The following is a 15,887-nucleotide window of genomic DNA, read 5'->3' on the forward strand; positions in this document are numbered from 1 at the left end:
CCAGGTTCATCTACCTCGAAAATGCGTAGGGAGAATGTTTGAACCCAAACCTCAAAACGAGCGGCCTGAAAACACCGAATGCTGTCATGAACGCTGCAAGGCTGCTGGCACGTTCGGTAAGCGGTACTTGCCAGTAACCTCTCACAAGGTTAATGGTTGCAAAGCCTTCGCACTTAGTACTATGGTGAAACGAAGTATAGCGTTCGCACGTACTTTTCTGTCGGAACTTCCACGACCAACCGTCAGGATTTCGACATCCGACAACATGACACGTCCACTCCCGTGACATAAAAAAGTGTTCAGGACCATGTTCGATGCACGGGCATTCCTACACACGCGCCAGATAAAAGCGGCCATTGCTGACCTTCTCTCGTTTTACCGAGATGCCGAACCTCCGACGCCGGCGTTGACGAGCCTTCACAAACCCCTTTTGCTGGGGAAAAGGACACAGCAAAATATAAAAGGTCTACAACTTGTTCTGTTGTGGTAATGATGGATCGAAGTTAACGGAATATGAGGAACTAACACTGAAGGTCGGTTATGGCAGCGCCCATGCACAGCTGCCGCAAAGCGTCTTATACACCAACTCATGTTTACAAACAAACCAGAGCACCCCTAGCGGACGCCACCGGCGCCGCACGTGCGCGTTGGATGGTGGGCAAGAAGCCCGGTGTCGCCCATAAACAAACCATTGAATTGCGTTGTTGTCGGCGTCGGTGGGAGTCCCCGTGCTCTTTTTCGCTTTGGAATTGTTGATTCTACGTCCTCCTAACAATGTCTGACTACTTGAGCGGCTTCAGCAAAACTAACGAGGCAAAACTTTGCGTGAATAATGTGGCGTGCGGCGATTCATTTCACGTGGACGCCGCAGAATGGGCGCTAAAGCCTGACTCCCACGATGAGATTCTGCTCGCTATTTTTAGTCGCGACATCGCTCGGGTGGACGTCGATACCGAAAACCGCAAGTAGAATCGGGCATTACAAGTCGGTGATGGCCACTGATAGCAATGATCAACATCTTCTTGTGTCTGTTTACACTTAGCCTACTTACCCCAACCAACCTTCAAAAGTGTTCTGAGGCCTGCACTTTGTTCTTATCGCAATTACTGGGTCAACGTTTGGTTTACGGGCCGCTGTCGTTTGAACGAGCTGGCGACAAAAAGCACTTAAGTTTGAAAGAGCAGACGACAGTTCGAACGCATGCGCAATGGAGTACGGGCAAGAAGCACCGCGTCCCGCCTCAACAATCCATTCGAATGTCACGTTGTTGGCGTCTGTGTTAGTCTGCTGCATACTCTTTTTCGCGTTGGGATTGTCGATTCTACGTCCTCATCGCAATGTCTTACCACTTTAATCGCCTGAGCGAAATTATCAAGGCTCGTTACGCCGCTAAACGTTCTGTAAATAATTTGAAGTGCGGTGATTCATTCGCATGAACGCCGCAGAATGGACGCCAAAACCATGATGAGATTCTTCTAGCTATTTTCGGTTGCGACGTCGCTCGTGCTGCAAAAGTGTAGAAGGTAGCGGCGATCATCGACGTCGATACTGAAAATCGGAAGCGGGAACAGACCAAGCGTATAACAAGTCGTTGATGGCCACCGGTACCAATGATCAACATCTTGTATCTACTGTTTACACCGAGCCTACTTAAGTCTTTTGAGGCCTGCAATTACTTATTATTGCAATCACCGAGTCAAAGTTTCGTCTACGGGCCGCTTTTGTTTGAACGAGCAGACGACAAAAAGCAGACAAGTTTGAAAGAGCAGACGAAAGTTCGAACGATCAGGCGGCCGTGTAAATTTGAAGACGCACTGAACCCGTGGGTGGTCCGGACAACTTAACGGTTTTCTCTCGTTCATGTTGGAACAAAGCAAATACATCTGGCGACCACAAAGTGTTGCCCTCCCACGCAATCGTAGTTCGACAGCGTCTGGTTTGCCCTTTTCACGGCTACTATCCACGTTCTCGGACGAACGGAGGGGGCAAAAACACATGAAAACTGATCTTCAAACGTTTCCAGACTCTCTTGGTACAGCCCCCATCGCAGCATTTTGACGAGAAGGCAGGTTTTTTGTCTCGTTTCTTCCAAAGGAACACAGGAATGCATGTCTGGCACGGCGACTTCTGCCCACCGCCCCAGACCGGAAGTGCGTCCGGCGCGCCACCACCGCGGCGTGACGTAGGAGAGTTGAGTTCGTGTTGAGGCAGGTTTTACGTGACGTACTTCCGGCTGGAAATTACATCGGATGCCATGTTGATCCCCATTAACTTCCTTCCTATGTTTCTCTTTGAGCGGAGCCAGTGTTTTACAGTTCGCTGAAGTTTTTTTCGCGACGTGATCGATTGCTCCTGCCAAAGTAGACGGAAACATAAAGGAGCATCGGCTGGTACTTGATTTTCAGGCAGTCTTTATTCAGGACGAGCGGACAATGGACCTTTTCCACATACCGACGGCACCAGGCGGTGGCTGCACGAACTAAAAATCGAGGAAGTGACTTACCTGCGCTACCAATCGATAATGGGAGCTACGCTACCTGTTTCTTCGCTCTCTGAGCAGCGGCGCCTGCCCAACGCGACTTTAAAGAGGGGCATCCGTGGCGTCCACCCAAACGTCGTGTTTTCCTTTCCGTCTACGTTCTTTTTTTGTGTAACATAATTATATATATGCTGCAGCTACGTGTTCTACTCGCTGATATACAGCCCCCTTCCGAATTTCCTCGATTTTTCGTTCCGACTTCTGCCGCTTGGTATCAGGCGCTCGGGCGTGCGCAGAACGCTTCTCGGAAAAGGTCCATTGTCTGACCGCCAGAGGCCGCCCCGCCCCATAGGTGCCACCGAGGTGACTTAAAAAAAAAAAGCGGAGTGAGCGTGTGTTGATGCGGCTCAAATGCATACTGTACTTACTGCAAAGCGCAGATTGTTGGGCGAGTTGGTATTAGTGTTGGGAAGTACTTTAAGTACATTGCACTTAAAGTACTACTTCAAGAAGGTTTAGGAAACATGTACTTTACTTGAAATACATACACTGGGTATGTACTTGTACTTTACTTAAAGTATTTTTTCTGGTACTTTCCGACAAAAGTACAATTCCCGACTTCAAAGTACATTCCCCAAATTTTGTTTTCTTAAATTTGTATAACAAAATAATTCTTTGCCATCTCCGAAAAAAAAAACAAAAAAAAAAACGGGAGGGATATTTCATTTTTACCAGAAACGTGAGCAGACGACGCATCGCTCCGTTTATACTGGGGGCGGCTTTTACGTAGCTTTTGGAACTCTCGCTACTACTCGTTCGGTCAGCGCAAGGGAGCAAGTTTAAAATATTAGGGGAGCAAAATTAATAATAATGTAGCACCTGAGACTGTGATGCAGAAAAGTTAAATTTTCAAGTCAAAGTAAAAGACAACAGAGGAGAACGTCACAATGTTTTGAGACATTCTATTTTGTCTTTTCCTTCTATTTAAAAATTGCTTAACTTTTCGCACCTCAATCTCGGGTGTCATATTATGATTAATTATCACCAGCTCGCTTGCACACTCACTGTTTTTTTTTTTTTGTTTGTTTTTTATTATTATTATTAACTAGAGGACACTATTTTATGAGAGGATTGCTTCCGGAAGCTACGGGACTGACGTCAGGTTCTCTCCTAGTACATTTAACCACCTTGTGTGCAGCAATCCAGTGCAAGGGGCGCCAAATTCAGAAGAGGGACTTCTGCATTTGGCTCCATTCCTAAAAATAACTACTCTGTGCCAACTTGACTTTATCAAAGATTCACCGCTGTTTTTGAAAATAGGTCATGCACCCTAGTACACCTGGACAATGCATACCAGTTAATATATTGCTGTATAGGGGAATGAAAGGGCAGCATGAAAGATTCTGTTAAAATACTTGTACTTTACTTTGAAAGTACATTGTATTTATATTATTTTACTTCAAGTGCATTGCATCCAGTGTACGTAATACTTTACTTAAAGTACAGTCTCCGGCAATATGAAAGACCCACTGGGAGCGCGTGGCCGAGGCGGTGGTTGGCGGGGGCGCTGCGAGCGCTCCGGGCAATTCCATTCTGCTTCGAGGGGAGGACGCTCACTCGGGGCTCAGTAGAATCTGATAAGCCTTTTTCGCTTTAGCTGAGCCCCAGTGAGCGTCCTTTCCTCGAAGCAGAATGGAATCGCCCGGAGCGCTCGCAGCGCCCCCGCCAAGCACCGCCTCGGCCACGCGCTCCCAGTGGGTCTTTTATATTGCCGGAGAGTGTACATCACGTCTCATTTACTTTGTACTTTACTTAAAGTACCTTTTAGATGTATTTTACCCAACACTGGTTGGCATTGTACGTGAGAAAAAATGATTGCGCTTTAAGACAAGGACGGAGGAAGAACAAACACCACAGAGCGCTCTGTGGTGTCTGTCCTTCCTGTGTCCTTGTCTTAAAGCGCAATCATGTTTTCTCAAGTGCTTACTAAGTCTTGAAGTTGACGAAGCGGCTGTGCATGCTTCAGATTTTAACGAACACCGAGCACGGCGCCCATAACTAAGCGTCTGCGTGGAAACCACCGAAGAAAGTGGCAGTTCATAAACATGGCGGGAAGCGGCTTACAGCATGTGAAGAAGCGTTTCTACAGGAACGTGCCAGTCAGAGACGCGTGGAAGCCAGCACGCTCGAACCTCGCTGCTATCTCTCCCTCAGCGTGGGCTGCCTGTTCCGGATGTCCGGCGTACTCTGCCGGGCGGCCTGCGTGTGGTTCTGCGCCATCCAGGCGCGGTTGGACCTGCACCTGTACCAGTCCTACCCCACGGCCGTCATGTACGCAGACGAGCGCATGGAGGGCATCGAGTTTCCCGCCGTCACCCTTTGCATGGAGAAAGGGTGAACTGACTACCCCATACTCACGTTGTGCAGTACTACGACTTTGTTTAATCAAAATAGTCAGCCGTTGTGGTTTTCTCCTTGTGTCATTTTGACACTTTAGCACCATGCAGGGAAACAAACGGCCGCTAGATAGGCAAAAAAACATGCCTTCCGTGTAATACTCGTCAAAATGCGAGGTGCTAGAAAAAATAAGCCATCGGCGTTAAGTCCTTTTTTGCACTTTCTTTTACTAAAATATAACAACAACGTATATGGAGTCTTGCGCACGTTACTCGAAAAAAAGTAATCGGATACAATTACAATTTCTTTCGGTTCAAAGGTGTTCAACGAGATTACTCGATTACTTCAGAAGGAAAGTAATGGACCTGAAAAAGTGACCGTTACCTTTCGGATACTTGAGTTTTTCAAAAGAAGATTTTTCCTTGGTAGGAAGTTCGGACAAACCGAGGGCGCCATTAGCAAAGAGTAACGGCTACGAGTAATGTTTGTACTTGCAAAGGTAAGCAGATTGCTCTCGCGAATACTTCCTAAGACATTTCGTCGCACGATTACTAAACTACCCCGAAAAGTAATCGATTACGAGTGTTGCTACGAGTACCGCACAAGTATGAGTTCCTTATTATTAGTTGATGCAGTCACAGGCGCAATTAGCACCTTTAAATCGCCTAGGATATGAGGTGCTCAGCCATCGGAGTCGCGATTCCCGTCTCGCGCGTTTTTTTACGACTTACGAACTCCTTGCTTCTGCGCGCCTGATAACTGCATCTGGTCTGCGTTTTTTGTGAACTTTTCGCTGAAAACTGATCTTTAGGGTGCTGTTGGAACCACCTGTATTCCTACTTTTAGGGTGTTCACCAGCACCCGAGAGCGCCGCATCAACATTCTCGATGTTTTAGCACCGTGACACGCTGGTTTATACCCATACGAATGTACATTTGTTTAGTGTGCAGTGTGTGTTAGGAACTAACAGAAGCTCCAAAACAAAATGTAGTTAGATTTGGAGCGAGTTTGTCGTTGGCTTGATTTTCCCCGTCTCGAGTAACTGCGATTTAACTCGCCAGCTTACCGACGTTTCTATCGTTTCGTTATCGAAGCCTTTCTTTTTTTTCATTTAGCGTTCTAAAAATGGTCAAATATTCGCGACTCCAGCGACCTATAGGGGGCGCCACCACCAAACAAACATGGCGGCTGAGTCCAGGTCGCGTCGGCTCGGCCGGGCCGCCTGAACAGGTGGCGCGTTCAATTTAACAGATTTTCTTTTGTTTAATGCCCAATTTTATAGGTATTTGAACTGAGACGGTTAAGTGTAGCCGGTGCACATAAACTTGCAGAGCATAGTTTTGTTTTCCAAATGTGTTTTTGTTCTTTTCATGTCAAACTTTCGTTTCGGAGATTTCGTTCGAAACCGAAACTATGGGCTCTGGAGAGACGGTAATATACTAATCAGTTTTGATCATCTAAGGAAAGCGGCAATGAATGCAGAATTCTCCCACCGACAGTAATTTTCAGCCAACTCGCATGCCTCGACCATGCGACTTATCTGTCCGCGACATCGAGCTTTCGTGCGTATCCGCGTTTAAGAAACAGCTTCATTCGTATGCTCGGGCAACAACACAGGCTGCAGGAAAATTACGAAAATTAAGCAAGCGCTTCTTGAGCCAAGGAGCATGTTAACCCACCGGCACCCCACTAAGCAGCCGATACTCGTATTTCAATTCAGGTTTGAGTAGCAATCGAGAAGTCATTTTGACGAGCGGGTTATGTATTATATTACGTACTATGGGGGGGTCCCACTAAAGCGATATTAGTATAATGTTCGGTTCAAAATATGAGCTTAGTTAACTAGCTATTATGTGAACTGCTGAGTAAAAATATATTTGACAGACAGAGAGATACTAGGTTACACTTAACCGAATGGTTCTGGCCAGTAGCACGGAGACGAATGCGGACAAACTGAAGAGTCTTTATTGGAGATTCACGCAGAACCTCTCTGGGCATTGAACTTGACTTCGAATCCTGAACGGAAAAAATGAGTATTTTTGTGGTCGTCCTGAGCAATGTAGACGTCTATTGCTGCTGGCTTAATTCGACGGAGGTATAATATAAATATTGGAGGCGCGATAGATCATAATGCCGTGACAGCTTCTAACGTTGCGAGACACGTCCCCCACTTTTTGAAAACAGATAATTTCCCTCACTCATCATTTGCAGCGAGCAGGTTTCCTGAATCAAGGAATAGCGAAATCAGCCCAACTCCTTCAGAGTGGTTTAGAGGATTTTTCGGCGAAAAGCAGCCAAGATGAATAGCCGACGCACCGACCGGCGTGGGTGGCTCAAACTTGAGGCTAATCGAACACAACCAAACTCAAGAAAAGCAGCTATCAAATCTTCCCATTCACTTGACTGCAGCATTGGTGTTCCCTCCAGTGAAATGCCTCGTCTGTCGTCCTCCCACTGTTCTAAATCCTCATTAAGAAACCCCTCATGATTCGAGACAGACAAGAAATCAAAACGTTTTTCCGCGATTCCTCCCCATCCAAGAAATCGAAAACACGTGATGGAAGCAAACAATCTACTGAGGTTTCGCCACACTAATGAACACTCAGGCAAACTTAAGAAATTTTCGGACCTTCGTGAAATTACACTGTTCGCCGTCGCGCCGACAACACGTGTCCGCGAAAGCCACCAGAGATGCGGAGGGGCGCGGAGCGACCTGGACCCACTGGTTCCCGGTTTTCCCGCTTGGTGGCGTCCGTTTTGCTGGAGTCGCGAATATAAAAGCGCCAAAAACGGCAGGGACTGAGAAGAGTGGAAACAACACGAAGCGCCTTGCGTTGTTTTCACTAAAGCGCCTTGCGTTGTTTCCACTTTTCTTTGTCCCTGTCGTTTTTAACCCTTTTCCATATTTGCCTACGAAGCAACTTGGTCATCTCTGCCCGTTTCTAACAATAGGTTTGTTTTCGCTTTACCTCGAAGATGGAGACATAATCTTGGCAATGTGGTGGCCTTATCGTGCACATAGCATGCTGTGTGTACGCCAACCTGACGTCACGGCGCCGTCAGTACTGCGCATGCGCCTCAAGTGAAGCTCCGTGTCTGCGCACGCGCAGTGGCCTGGTGCGGGCAAACGCCAACATGTTTGGAAGCAGCGTGTAGAGTTCAGCGCATTTTGAATTCTGCCTTCCAAATTATAAATTGTGTTCGGACTCGCTTCCAGTTATTTCCATTCTCGCTCTCTCAGACTGGTTTCGCTAATGTTCTTCCAGGTTCAACTTCACGAGGATGTGTAATGAAAACTCCTTCATGGATTGCAGCGACAACGACTCCGTAAGGGAACTTTTTTCATGCATGGGACAACAATCGATCGCGTACTTGCTGGCACAAATCGGAATGAGAAAGGCGTCGTTTTTTTTCTTTATAATAATATATGGCGGGAATATTTCTTTATTTTTATACTTATTTATTCCGGTATTCTGTAATACAGGCCGTTATATTGGGAACGAACGTAACCATAGCCTATAAAGTCATTCAGGCTTTCTCGTAATTCTTGCGCAATGAAGCAGGCCAGTGGCCAATAAATATATTCAACAAGATGCCATTAACGATACTCGAGGACTACAAATACGAACAGAACTCGCTGCTATCTGGTATCTCTGCATCCACACGACCAAGTTGCCTGCTTCCGAGTTCCATTCGTGATGTTACCCTTCGGGCGTTCGCCATATATGTGCCTAGAAAAAAGTCATATTCGGGAAGTGTGCGCAAACCTGCGGGCCATGGTTCTCGATATTTTAAGCCTTAAGGCGGTTTCACGCGATCAATTTGCACCTCGAGCTCTGGTCGGAATTCATCTTGAAAGGCTTCGCTCAATTTGTTTCGAGAAGGCAGTGTGTGTAGTTCGAGTTCTCTCGCGCTGTTACCGAATGCGTCTGCGGAAGTGGTCGGCGATACAAAGGATCGTCAGTTGGTAGTCTCGAATTTTATACATCCCCATTTTTTATTCGTACTTCAAACGTGCCGGTGCTCGAAAAGTCGTTCGTTTTTTTTACATCCTTCATTTTTGAAGGGTGTAAAAAGCGAGGGCAAAAGGGCGCAACGGAAAAGTGAGGAGAGCTTTATTAGAGGTTGTTTTAGCGAGTTTTCGAATACTTATCGAAGCTTTTTAGTTACCGATACATTCCTTGAACTTAGCTATGAAATGTTTTACGTGAAATATTGACGAGAATAAGACAACATAATTGATAATAATTTCCGGGACGATCATCTGCGAATGAGTGTCTTTGAGTTCTTAAAGATGTATAAGGTGATGGAGTAGCCAACAGGGTCGTGTTTCTTCTCTCGTGCGTAATTCACGGCGTCTGTATGTGCCCTTCCTGTTGACGTGAGAACTTGTTGCTCGTACGAAATACCACTAGGAGGCTGCAAAGATCCCCACTATTTTGTTTCAAAGTGTTTAGGAGCAGTCGCTCCCCAAATATTATGTTTCGGAGTGTTTAGAAGCTCTTGCTCTAACACCCTTGGGGTGTCAGCCGCGGCACAACATGATTTACACCCTGAAAAGTGTAATTTTTTTTTAGTGAGTACGTATTGCTCTAAGCATTTGTTTTTCTGGGAAACTTTTCGAGATCTATACTGAGCGACACTGTTAGCATGAACACAGAGAGTTTATTGAAGGCCACCACACTTTCAATTATGATGCCCATAGATTACTGCCCCGCATGAGGTCATTCCACAACACCAGCCATTTTTATGGCAACAGCTGAGTTTTAATCGAGAAAAAACAAAACTTGGGGATCGCTCGTACACGTTAACAGTGCCGCGGCGTGTACGTGCCATAAGCAGGCGCTTAAAATATGTTTTTCTTTTGGAAATTCAGTGTCCCTTTAGGGAAACTAACCTGATTCCGTGCATCGTGCTCGCAGCAACGCGTGGTGGGAAGCTACCTGGACGTCACGGTCAGGCTCATCGAGTACTCGTACTCGCGCGACAAGGTCATCTACGACTGCAGATTCGTGTCCACCGACGACGCCTGCGGAGACTTCGACTGTGCAGACTTGTGAGTCGGAGAGGACACCAACCACATTCGGCAACCGCACGTCTCGCTATGCGACTTCACCTGACTGCCTCTGCGATGCTGGCCACCATGCATTAGAAGGTCTTTTCTATTAAATGCTTCCTTACTGCAATCGCCTCGGCTTCCGGCGTCAAAAACAAGAATCGTTCGTAAAACCGTTTCGAAAAGTGCACATGCCGCAGAGTTGACCAGCTGCCAAGTTGATTTCACCTCTCGGTCCAGCTGCGTCGTAGCTTGGCCACTCTTCCGCGTCGCGTGTCATGACACCTCCCGCTCCATCTGTGTTGTGGCTTCTTGTAAAGTCCGTCTGTAAACTTATCCATGCATGCTTTATGTGTAGGTACCTAACAAATATCAACAGTGTCATATATGAGACAGTTTTACGATCATTTGTAAACACGAGATCAGCCGCATAAAACATCCGTGTACCACCCCTTAGTCAAATCGCGCACGCGACTCAAACTGTAAAATTCGGGAAGAGCTCCTTTGGTTATTCACGTGAGGGATGTAGACCAAACAAAAGTTCAACTGAAAATAAGGTTGGGCCATGGCGTGATGTGCGTGAGCAGAGAAGAAGGTGTGCAACCTTACAAATACAAGTTTGCAGTCAGCTGTCGGAATAAAATCACGTATCAACGTAAAAAAGCTTGGATAAATTGCTCTTTCTCATTGTCGGTGTTACTGTACTTGCAGTTGAACGCGAGTCAGGAAAAAACATTGTCTGTTTTTAAATAAAGAATTGGGTTCTTACTGAAGCCAATACAGATTTCGTGAGCGTCCATGGAGGGCCGTGGTCTAGCACAGTGCAAGCTAGTCGCGACGAGTAGAGAGCCTGTATTACAGGAGGTTGCCAACAACTCAATCGGCGTCATCTGGTTTATGGGCCGTGTTTGCAATACGAGTTGGTGACGAACACGTTGGTCGTCTGCAAGCCTTTCCGCCTTTCCTCCTGCTTTTCTCCTCTCCACGCGACAACGCAGCGCGTGCGCAATGGCGCCCCACCTCCGCGGGAGGTGTCCGCCATTAAATTGCACACGCTCCCCGTTGTCCAAGATGGACTCTCTCTCTTCAATGCTCTAGCGACAAAATGTTTCTCCCTCTTATGGTTTTTGTTTGCGACGTCATGACCAGGATTGTCTATTTCCAGCGGCAATCCCGATGGTGTGTCTAAAAAGCACAGTAGAAACCCGTAGTAATCGCGTCCTTAAAAAAAAAAAAAAAAAAACACCGTTAAAGTTGACAGCGTGAGAATCCTCTTATTCCCAACTTCGAAAGTATAGCAGTTGCACGGCTTTAATCAAGAGAGAGAGAGAGAGAGAGAGAGCGACGGAAAGAAAGAGGTTTGTTGAAGGGTCCATAAAGTGGATTTTTGACTGGGATAAATTATTTTAAATTGGAATTTTACTCATCGCATATCGGTTAGTGTGCCAAAAGAAGGAAGGCAGAAGATCTAAAGCCTGCTTTTCGGTACAAAAATTTGAAAATATAGCGCACTATTTCGTACCTCCTTTCCTTCAAAAGTACTTCGGCTTATCATCACTTGCGAACGACGACAAGTTCCATGGTGGGCTTGAAAAACACGCTGGAAGCTTGGAGTCATCCCATCGATGCCCAAACACGTCACGACCACGATATTTCTCATTTCGCTTTTGAGTTGAGAATTAAAGCTAAGAGGAAAGAAGTTTAAAAATCATTTCATGGCCCTTTAACCTAAACTTGGGTTCTGACTGGCTACATTGTACCGGGCAGGAGGGAAGGAGGAAGGAAAATATAGTGATGGAAAGAAAGGGACATTGTCAAGGGGAGGGGGGGTATGGTAATAGGAAGAACGTTTCAGGCGAGGCATTCGTGGCCTCCGTGAATTGGATTTTAATCGACAGGTTGCGATGTAATCCTTCCCATCAATAAATACTTTTGAACAGCATAAATAATCCAACTCGTCAAAGAGAACGTTCGGCGAATCGTGGAAAGCCGACCATTGCGACGTTTTTTGTAGCACACGTCTCCAATAGGAGCTTTGGCCCTGTTGGCCCGCTGCAAAATGTCAGTGTTGCGAGTCAACTGTTCGTGTTCGCGGGCGATGTGTGCTGACGGCACGTTGAGTCAGCCCGCACGATGCCCCCCCCCCCCCCCCCCCCCCTTCCCCCCCCCCCCCAGTTTATGTATTCTCGGTGTCGTCGCAAGAAAAAAAGGGGGACAAAAGACCGACGAGGCGCCGTTTTAAAAAGACGCGGCGGCCCGGGCAACGTTTTAGCGTATAGGAACAGACGCGAGCTTTGTGTGTTTACCTTAGTGGTACGTGCTGCGTAGTGTGGAAAACGCAACGCTAACGCACACAGTGCTGGCGTTCTGTGAAACTGAGGTAGAGGATGAGACAAAAGTGCGCGTGGACGTGACAACGCTGAGCTCTGGTTAGAATGATTAGTGGCCTAAAGCTAACTGCACTCGTCGAAGGCGTTCGAATGCGAGAGCCCAACGCCGGACGCCGGCGTTCCGCCTTCTAACCCGTTCAATGAGTGCAGTTAGCTTTAGGCTTGCCCACTAATCAGTCTAACCAGAGCTCGACGTTCTCACCTCCCCACGCGCTCTCGTTTCCTCGTCTCCCTCAGTTTTTGGGCGCATACTCATTACTAAAAATTACTGTTCAAGTTGAGCGTCGGGACAACTTCTCATAAAATGCAATTCTGTTCAATTTACTCAATAGCTTGAACTACAGCTTTAATGTTTTGTATGCACGAGACATGTTCGGTTCCGACGAAGGAGCGAAAAGACTGAAATCGGTAGAACACATTTGCATGTGCGAATGCTCGTGCTGAGATTTTCGGAGCGTTTGAACTAACGCCATCGTGACTCGTGTCTGTCCTTGCAGCTGGAAACCAGCCTACACGCACGCATTCGAGACGATCTGCCACACGTTCGACCTGGCGAGGAATCGCACGCCCAACCACCCCTACTGGAAATGCCCCAGTCCTTGGAAATACAGCGAGTGAAACACCATTACTTCGGACACGAGCGTGCCATGGGGGGACTGAAATAATGAGAAAATTATCCCACCAAAGGGCTGGAGAAAACCTCAAAACGCATCTTTTCGTCTTACTACTTCTCCGTATAGTTGTGTCTCCGCTTAAAATATTTCGAAAATCTTCTTGATCTTTATACTATAGTAAAGGGTGTTTTCACGTGACGTCAATCCGCCATTTTGTGTTAAATGTCCCGCGATGAAACCTATGCGGAACGCAAGTTCGTCTGCTTCTTGCACAGGAGTTGCGATTATGTCAGAACGCCGGGCTCTTATTGGGTAATTATTAAAAAAAAAAAGTCGTGGGTAGACGCTCGTTAAAAAGAGCAATTGCCGCCAGAAATACATACATATAGCACTGAGGTCTACCCACTGTCCTTTGAATCAAAGCCAATCGGAGCTCGGCATCGTTCTGACGTTACCGCAACTCCTGAGCTAGAAGCAGACCTTTTGCTCCCCCATAGGCCCCAGTCAACACCACCTAGACAGAAGGCCTCCACACGCGTCATCATAGTCAGATCGATCGAGGCGAGAGATTGGGCACGAGTGCTGCGTCAGTGTTCGGCTGCGGCTCGTGACCAATCAGCGCGTCGGAGGTCGGGCTCGGGTCCAATAGCCGACCGAGCGCGATCCGACTGTGATGACGTTTCATAGAGGAAGAGGAAACCATGCGGAGGCCTTCTGTCTAGGTGGTGTTGCCCCAGTGCACTACGGATCTGATGGAGACAGATGATTCTTTCAAACGCTCGCCTTTGGCATCCACCGCTTTTAACAACAAAATGGTAGACATAATGACGTCAATAAAAACACCCTGTATCCCCAACTACCAACTGGATAGACTCACTGGCAGGATGAGAACGGCAGGTGAGCAGACGCTCCTTGGCTCCCGCTGTGCTTGCACTGGGAGTGCACTTCTTACGAGACATCGTCTTATCCAAGACGTCCAAGTCGTATCGAAGAAAGACGTCCCTGCCCTTCTCTTCTTGTCGGTGAAATAGTCGCGTGATCGAAACTCGGGGGGAGCAGTACTGTGCAAAAAGATCCGGCATTCTGGATTCAACTGAAACCGAACCCCGGAAGAGCACTCCAACCGACAAAAATATAAAGATAGTAAGAGACTCTTGGATGTTTTTTCGCATGCGTTCGCACCGGACTCAAGACAGCTGATTATGAGCATCCGAATTTCAGCGTTGGAATATCTTTGCCACCAAAATAAGGGGTGGAATCTTCATTGCGGCATTCTATCTTCCGTGCCAAGCATATACTGAGAGAGCCTATATACACGGCGCGACACAGTTAGGGAGGGTACAGGACATCGACGCTTCTCCACAATTTGCTCAGACCCTGTATTGAAAGGTATAAGAATGTACCCCTTAATAAAACTTTGGTTGGGGCGGGTTGGTTCATATCGATTAAAAGTTAAAAGGCGCGAACAAAACAGGACGAAAAAAGACACACGTACGACACGGACAGGCGCCAACTTCAAACTGATTTAATGAAACACGATTCATCATCCAAACTTTCGATCCCCCTAAACACGTGTAACTGATAAAAGTTCTGATCGCTCATTACACACAGCCCTCAAGAAACAAAATTTCTTTGTTTAGTAGATAAAGAGATGGCAGGCTTACGCATCTGGCAGCCGCTTTGTGTATACAGAAAGCTTCGAAGTTGGATTAATTCTCTTTCCATCTTCTTACTCCCTTTCTTAATAAACCTTGCCTAATCTAGCAAAGAATCGCACCCCCATCGTTTGCAGTGCTCCACAAGATGCCCACCCGAATTATTGCGTACGGCAAGCTTGTGTTTGCGCGTTCTTTCATTAAAGCATCAGCCGGTCTGACCGATGTAATCTTGGCCGCTACTAAAAGGAATCTCATAAACCACCTTGGTCACGCATTCTGAAGTGTGTGATCCGGACTGACCCTTTCCGCTAGACAGCTGTTTATTTGTTTTTTGTTTTTCTGATAACGTATCTTTTAAAAGAAAGACATGGAAAACTGATTTTCGCATATAAGTACGAACGATGCCACCAAAATGGTGACGTATACTGTCGCGGGCAATGTTAGCATGAATAACCCGCCAGGTTTATTTCGTGCACCTCCACCAGCATACAAAGGAGGGTTCAAACTAAGGATGGAACTTAAAGTTAAGGTGCCAGTCTCTGGGCAATTTAATAAACCCTCGCAAGAATATTTCAGGCAGCCTATAGAAATCGAAAGACTCTTTCAACTTCATATTCACTCACGTCGTATCGACAATATTCAATTAACTTTCTTTCCACCGAAGTCTATAGAATACGCACGATAGAAATGCTATAGAAATTATATTGGCCCGTGTCGATAGACCCTCACCGTATTTCTATAAAATTTCTATAGACTATACTTGATAGAACAATGTGATTCACTGCCGAGAAGCGACATCACTCTCAGTTGGAGCCTCCTAGCGGAGGCTCTTTGTTTTCCGACTATGTCCAATAATTTTTGCTTCTTGCAATTCTTTTTACTTAAAGATGCAGTTCTCCAACCCTTATCAAACACATTTCGTATAAAGTGTTTGGTGAGAAAAATTCAACATACGTGCAATCATTTTGTCTTCTGTGGTGGTCCTCTTTCAAATGATTGTCTTTTAAATGTAGGGTATATATAGCGGTGGAGCACTCAACACGACTGAACTACTAGTCTTATGAGTGATTCGCGACGTGTGCATCTGTCATGTCTGCGTATGTGCACACGGCAAGTGGCCAGTGCATATCTCCATAAGCGTGTTGTGACAAACAAAATCATTGTTTAGGGTGTGTTTTTTTTTCTTTTTTTTGCGCGAAAAATTTAACTAATATTGTTAAAACAGGGGAAGAAGTTTTGTTAGAATCTTTATTTTTTTATATATATTTTTTATTCAATCTTCATACACTAAGT

The 15,887-nt window shown here is 46.4% G+C and overlaps 1 protein-coding gene across 1 annotated transcript in view; it reads left to right on the forward strand.

The window, feature by feature from the left end:
- LOC115317039 overlaps window positions 1-15,887 on the forward strand; it is a 97,612-nt gene that overhangs the window by 15,230 nt on the left and 66,495 nt on the right. The window contains exons 4-7 of the mRNA XM_042291047.1: window positions 4,694-4,873; window positions 8,143-8,203; window positions 9,799-9,932; window positions 12,820-12,932. Coding sequence (XP_042146981.1) covers window positions 4,694-4,873; window positions 8,143-8,203; window positions 9,799-9,932; window positions 12,820-12,932 — 488 coding nt within the window. The remainder of the gene's footprint in view (window positions 1-4,693; window positions 4,874-8,142; window positions 8,204-9,798; window positions 9,933-12,819; window positions 12,933-15,887) is intronic.

This window comes from Ixodes scapularis, unplaced genomic scaffold, assembly GCF_016920785.2.
Source record: "Ixodes scapularis isolate PalLabHiFi unplaced genomic scaffold, ASM1692078v2 PGA_scaffold1__304_contigs__length_218370807, whole genome shotgun sequence".
Classification (NCBI taxonomy): Eukaryota; Metazoa; Arthropoda; class Arachnida; order Ixodida; family Ixodidae; genus Ixodes; species Ixodes scapularis.